Source organism: Photinus pyralis, unplaced genomic scaffold (assembly GCF_008802855.1).
Source record: "Photinus pyralis isolate 1611_PpyrPB1 unplaced genomic scaffold, Ppyr1.3 Ppyr1.4_LG2, whole genome shotgun sequence".
Lineage (NCBI taxonomy): Eukaryota > Metazoa > Arthropoda > Insecta > Coleoptera > Lampyridae > Photinus > Photinus pyralis.
This window is the reverse complement of record NW_022170403.1, coordinates 46,336,413-46,343,333: the sequence shown is the minus strand read 5'-3', so window position 1 is coordinate 46,343,333 and position 6,921 is coordinate 46,336,413. Positions and strand designations below refer to the sequence as shown.

Genomic DNA, 6,921 nt, shown 5'->3' with positions numbered 1-6,921 from the left:
CACCATCTCTTCGCAGGACCCAACTCATATAAAATGTTGGATGAGCCATTGCGCTGCGATTCGTCGAACATGGCATCGCGTTTCACACCAATTCCTTAGGATTTTCTAGGTTCCCCCACATTCGTTTCCAGCTACTTTTCGATGCCTTTGTCCTCCAATACAAATTGCACGCGGAAATACAATTAGGTACTGAATTCACGGCTATCGAAACACAAATTTTTCATCCCCAGACGCTGCCATTTGACTGCAGAAGTCGCTAATGTCAGGCTGTCATCTGTCATGATACTATTTTTTATAGGATTATCATGGCACCAGTACATCAAATTTGTCAATCAGTGACGTTTTTAGAAGCGCGGGAATGCGCGTGAGCATATCTATTAGCGGAAACACAGCTTAAATAGTAAGTAAGCTGTGAAATTTGACGCAAAATGGCTGCCGATCTCAACCACCAATCAAAAATTAGACACTCTATTGTTGCCAGTGTTTCTATAAAGCCACTGTATGGTCTACATGGTCTACGAGCAAGCGACGCCATCTAGGACCGACACTGTCACACATAAGATTCGGTTACGCCAGGACCCCCATTCCAAATCCATCCGTCAGAATACAGTTCACCTATCGTCGGGATAACAAAGATAGTCAGCAAGCCTAAAATATAATAAAGGAAAAATAAAACCTAGATTTTGCGTAGATTACCGACGCCTTAACGCCATAACCAAAGATTGTTTGAGACCGCAAGGGTATTCTCAGTGATCACCCTAAAATACAACTAAGTACAGGCAAGTGCGTTTGGAAGAAGAGTCAAGATTTTCAATTTCCGGACGACGGCGCCTCCTACCAGGGTGATTGCCTTCGGGGTAAAAATTCTCCAGCGACCTTCCAAAAATTAATGACATTAATTATGAAATTAATGGCGGGATTAGTCTACTTAGAAGATATCGTTACCTACCTATTCCGACAATTCCATCATCCGCCATTCTGCTGTAGTCAGCTCTCTGTTTATAAATATAGCTATTTACTAATGAATTCCAACCATATTTATTTTACGAATGTATTGATCAACAAGCGGAGACAAATCCATAAACAAATAAAATTATAAAATATTGGAAAAACTAAGTTGAAAAATTCAAATTTCGTACTATTTCGCCTTATAACGCAAATGAGGCTGCGAGAGAACAAAAATAATAAAGAGAATGAAAATAAACTTCATAACTTATCTCCGAAATTAGGGTTATAATGTAAACTGGCTTTGTTTTCAAGTGTTCCAAATTCCCAACACGCTTTTGTTGTTATCCTGGAACCGAAAGAATTTTCATTTCTTACTTGTAAACAATACGCATTCGTCTGAATGGTGAACGCTTAAAACGTTATTGCGGAATCGATTTGTAATTTAGGCCGTTTATATAAAGGAAAAGCCATATAAATTAATTTTCACTTCATTTCTCATTTCCTTGCATTGAATGGAAATAAGTATTTCACATACTTGAAAACAACTTTATTTAGGGAGATTTATCAAAATATCTTGGACGGATGTGTAATTTGTAATTCATACCCTAGAAGCAGAGGCACTATTCCCGAGTCATTTGTTTGAAGCGGCGCTGCTAAAAGTGTGGAAAAGTTTTTAACGATTTTCCGCATTATGAAATTCTAAATTAGTCGCTTTATTGGGCTACAAACATTTTTTGTAAAGAAAATGAAGCCATTCTAAGAAGTTTTTATTTTCATTAACTTATACTACACAGTTAATACAAAGAATAAATATATCTGTACTAAAACGGAATTTCTTGTACCTACCTAAATGATACAAGCTGCATTCTATGCATCTTGTCTCGTTTACAGTATTGTTAGAATGAAGCTGATGAAATTAATGTAACTTAAAGGGAGCGTCAAGAATCTTTTATGAAGTAATCAAGTAGTTAAAGCTTTAATTATGAATTTGTGGTCGTCATTTACCCGTGTTCAACCCGAAGACGTGTTACTTTGGGAATCTGGATTATCGGTCGGTCCACCTCCTCCTCCGGGTGATTCGGTTGTGGTCGTTGATGACGGTCGACCGTAGAGATAACTTGTTCCTCTGTAACCTGTGTCGTAGGGATCCCGAGGCTTGTATGAACCGCTTGAAAAGCTGTAAGTGCCAGAAGAGATCTGAGTTAATTGTCTAATAAAATTAGTACATATATAGTTTTCATTACAAAGAGAAACGCAAAGCACCAATGATGTCAATTTATGTCATTATTTTCCAATAATAAGTTCAGCTCTGTAATTACCGACTTTTTCTATTATTTTTGGGTACCAAACTAGTATTCAACTTGGCAATGAGTGATATCTTACCATCGTATTCTAATTAAAATTGTGTGTGGTAAAAAACATATCCCCAAAAATTAACCAAAACAAAATCACCCGAACAAGTTAATTTTCATTGAAGTGGGGCTAAATTTAACAATTATTCTCCTTGCTTCATCGTGTTTAACGTCATTTACATTACTGAAACAAAATTACAAAACGCGTTTCAAAGTGTATTACCAAGCAATTGCGGCCTGCCTTCTTGCAACTACGACTACTAATCATAATGAACTTATCCGTGCGAATGTGGAATGTCTATAGCGCATTTTCCTCCTTTCCTCCTCCGGCTTCCTCTATCACCCCCCGTTACAATGCAGGCAATTCAAAAGGGAAATAGTACAGGAAACAGTTACATAGCATTGCGATTCTTGTATTTAGTTGTAACTTCTTACCTCGCTTCACACTCGCGTACCTTTATTGAGCAAAGATCATACTACACTGATCTTTGATATGATAGACAAATTGTACCATTTAGCACGTTCATCAAAAATGAAAATTCTCTATAACTAGTGACTTATCCGCTCGTTTGTCAGTACGTTTATGTGAGGGACGAAATCTTATCCCCAGAAAGTTGTAATAAGTTCGTTTGACAGCTATGGATTTCCAGATTTTTGAAAGTACTTCCGGATGATAAAATTTTTTTTTTTATATACATTCACCAATTTCTCAGGGGAAACGTGTAACGAGAGCATTAGGTTTATTGTCCGTCTCACATTGGCTTTACAGTACAGGCTCTTATGGGTGGCCCGGGTTCGAATCCCGGTCGATGCAGATTTTTTTAAAATTTTATATACTCGTATTATGTAGCATTTCTACATTTCGCCAGACTAATGCTCGTCGTTGATGTAGGAGCACCTGCTAGTTCTATATAGCTTGCAGGCTATATAAGTCGAAGGAATGTTTGTCTGTATGTATGTGCCTTATACCTTCCTAAACCGTTCATCCGATTAAAATAAAACTTTGAGGAATTGTTGGACGTATGCCCGCGAAGGATTCTGATTTAATAAATCACTTCCCGAAATTCGAACGGGAACGGCGAAAAGCGGGATTTTACGTTTTACAGTCGCAATAGGGAGGTTCGACATTTTTGATATTTGATTTATTTTAACTAAAATTGAGAGATTTTGTTATAAAAAACCACCAAAAAAAAATATGAGCGCAAAATATTGATATTTACGTCCGCTGTAAGCACTTTAGAATCAAGGGTTGGCGAGAAGGAGGAAAACGTACCTGTGCGCGTTGGCGTTGGCAGAGTATATACGAATTCACGTAAACTGGGACGAATTTATTTATTACGTACACAATGCTGAAGATTATCAAAAAGCTGATTCGCGAAATTCACCTCATGTGAAAGTGGAAATGGAGTGTTTACTTAATAACGCAAATTTAAATGAACGCCAGAGCAGCGGCGTTAATGTAGACGTCATATGCATCTGCAAAAACTCCATTTCCACATTAACATGGGGTAAATTACACGAATTAGTGTTTTTGATAACCTTGCAGCATTGTGCAGACAATAAATAAATCGGTCCCAGTTTACGTACGTGAATTCGTATATACTCTGCCAACGCCGCGCGGCAAATGTTTCTGGCTACTGACGTCACGCGGTCTAGTCTCGCGCGCAGGTACATTTTCTTGCTTCGCGTCGGCCCTTAACTTTAAAGTGCTTACAGCGGACGTAAATAAGAATATTTTACACCCAATTTTTTTTATCGTTTTTTAATAACAAAATCTCTCGATTTCAGTTAAAATAAAAACATGTCGAACCTTCCTATTGCGGCAGATAGGGACTTGCCATTTAGAACGTATGCTTCTTTGAAGGCGTAAAGGTGTACTCCGAAAACACTTCCCAAAATTACAAGGGAACGGGGTACGGGAACGAAAAAAAAATAGATACACCTCATTGATTAATAGGCAAAGCCAAAGTATTAATAACAATAGTTTTAATTTTAATTGAATCATAAACTATCACGATAGGATTATACCGGGTGGCGTATTGGCATTCTGTACTATTATTCAGACCAGCTCTGGTCTGATTCGCAGTATACTATGACTTCACGTTATGCGCAATTTGATAATACATTATGTACTGCGATTCAGAGCACCGATATGGTTTAAACTTTAGAGTTCTGAATCTATAAAGCCCGTCACACACTTACAAGAAGTGTGTTTTTATTGTTACTTTTGCAAGAAAAGTATATTTTTGTTTGTTTGTGTATAATCAAGGTTCTCACACTGCACTAAAATGATCTATAAAGAGGTATTGGTTGAAATGTGCAACGAGAATAGGTTTTCAATGATCGGATATTTGGAACTAAAAGAACATGGATTTAAAGCGAAATTTAAAAAAAACGGGTGAAGATATTAACAGTGTTTGGTGCGACAAGTGGTTAGCCGATTTTAGTAATAAAACAAACACTAAACCGAGCACTATACCACATCGGTGCTCTGAATCGCAGTATATAATGTATTATCAAATTGCGCATAACGTGAAGACATAGTATACTGCGAATCAGACCAGAGCTGCTCTGAATAATAGTAATAGAATGCCAATACGCTATACCGGGTGGTGCCTAGCGCGACGCAGCATAGGGATTTCAATGGTAATTTCTTTATAGTCAATTACTAGCTCCCCTAATTATTTTAGAGCAAAAGTCTAAATAAGTTTTTTTTAGAGAAAAAAATACTGAATCTGTTCATGCTATTACTCATAATTTTCCGTTTTTCAAAACCGTAGAAATCGACAAAATAAAAAGGTTCATTTTACAATAAATCAAATATGCCTTGGAATTACCTAAAAAAAACAGCGATCACGTTTCATTATTTGCCTTTGACGTATATTAAATTTATACTTGTTTATAAATTAGTTAAAGCACTGCAAGTGCAATAACGTTCAAAATGTCCGTCAAAACCATCAGGAAAACGACAATACATTCAACGTTTTGGATGCAGTAGCGGAAAATCCGAATATAAGTTTAGGAACAAATCTTCTTCAAATCAGTTTTTTTTCTTCGATTATGTAGGTACTCTGATTCCGGAAAATGATAAACAAACAGTATCTGATGCAGATGCAGCATACATTCTCTAAAAAAACATTACCCAATTGCCGGTTTTTCTTGCATCGGATAGTTGTAACAGAATTAAATATGAAAATCGTTCGACGTCAAACAACGATAACTTAGATGCGATGCGCTTGTAGTTTGTTATAAAGATTTCAAAGCATCACTGATTTATAAAAATGTAATTTTTTATTTTATCGATTTATACGGTTTTGAAAAATGGAAAATTATAACTAAAAGTATGAACAGATGCAGTATTCTTTTCTCTAAAAAAAACTTATTTAGACTTTTGCTCTAAAATAATTAGGGGAGCTAGTAATTGACTATAAAGAAATTACCATTGAAATCCCTATGCTGCGTTGCGCTAGGCACCACCCTGTATATGGAATGGAATATAGCTTATCGGATAAGTGGCTCGACCGCTCGACGGTTCTGCTGGCATATATGAACTCTTTTGATGAAACTTTCAGAACCGTTTGATTTAAATGTGGCTGAATTCCATTGCCTTGCTTTGCTTCCACAATTCCCTCGAGCGTGAGGCGATCCACAGGATCGCAGACCTGGTCCGGCACGTCTGCGTAGTACGTCCGACATGAAATGGCGGCCTTTCAAGTGCTTCTTCATGGGTCCCAAAACTTGGAAATCGCACGGTGACCTTTCTGTTTCAGAATTTAAACTAAATTGTTATGATTGCGCAAACGCATTTAATATGCTGGCGATATATTTTGAGTATTTTTTAAATACGACCATCGCTGCCCGCGTCTTCTATTTGCATTATCCGAATCGACCACGAAATATCGCCGCCAGCATATTAAATGCTTCTTGGTTAGAAATCCCCATTTTAGAAAAGATTACAAATCCAAAAAAATGCACCTTCTGAATGTAAACACAGCAGAATAATTTACAAATGGCAGCTGTTATTATTTTATAATGCATCGTGTTTCATTTGTTTAATTTTCCACGGCCTACTTAAAAGTGTAGGGTGCTTTTCTTTCGCGCCATCGACAAACATCGGAAATACGTAAAAAGTAAATTAAGATACAATTTAAGCATTTTTATTAATTAATTAGTTAATCGCATTTTTCTAATATTTGAGGTTAGGACCGAGATTTTGAAAAACGGTTTTCACTGGTCTCTTTGGATGTTATTTGGCTACTTTTTCGTAAAGAAAAAGTCATATCATTCCTTTTGATTTTTTTAGGATATTGGGTCATGGCGGAGAAGGATTCAACTAAATTAACTATATTTGATTCTTGTTGCCCAAGAAATGCTCTTTTCAACGATACCAAATTTGTTACAATCGGTCAAACGGTTAAGAAGTTCAAGCAGGTTATTGCAAAAACAATTGAACGCTCCACACCATCTTTGTTTTTGAAATAACGGAGTTTTTGTTTTTACGAAAATGATAGATAAACTGGTTCTCTTTAAAAATGTGAAAATTTTTTTTAAGTTTATTATGTGAAATTTAAAGAAAATGCAATTTTACAATTTAAGATGGCAGTTACACCCTCTGTTGGTC

At 36.5% G+C, this 6,921-nt stretch overlaps 1 protein-coding gene across 1 annotated transcript in view; it reads right to left on the bottom strand.

The window, feature by feature from the left end:
• Nucleotides 1-1,702: 1,702 nt before the first annotated feature.
• LOC116165079 overlaps nucleotides 1,703-6,921 on the bottom strand; it is a 42,588-nt gene continuing 37,369 nt past the window's right edge. Inside the window, exon 3 of the mRNA XM_031479359.1 lies at nucleotides 1,703-2,125. Within this exon, the coding sequence (XP_031335219.1) occupies nucleotides 1,960-2,125 (166 nt within the window). The 3' untranslated portion in view covers nucleotides 1,703-1,959. The remainder of the gene's footprint in view (nucleotides 2,126-6,921) is intronic.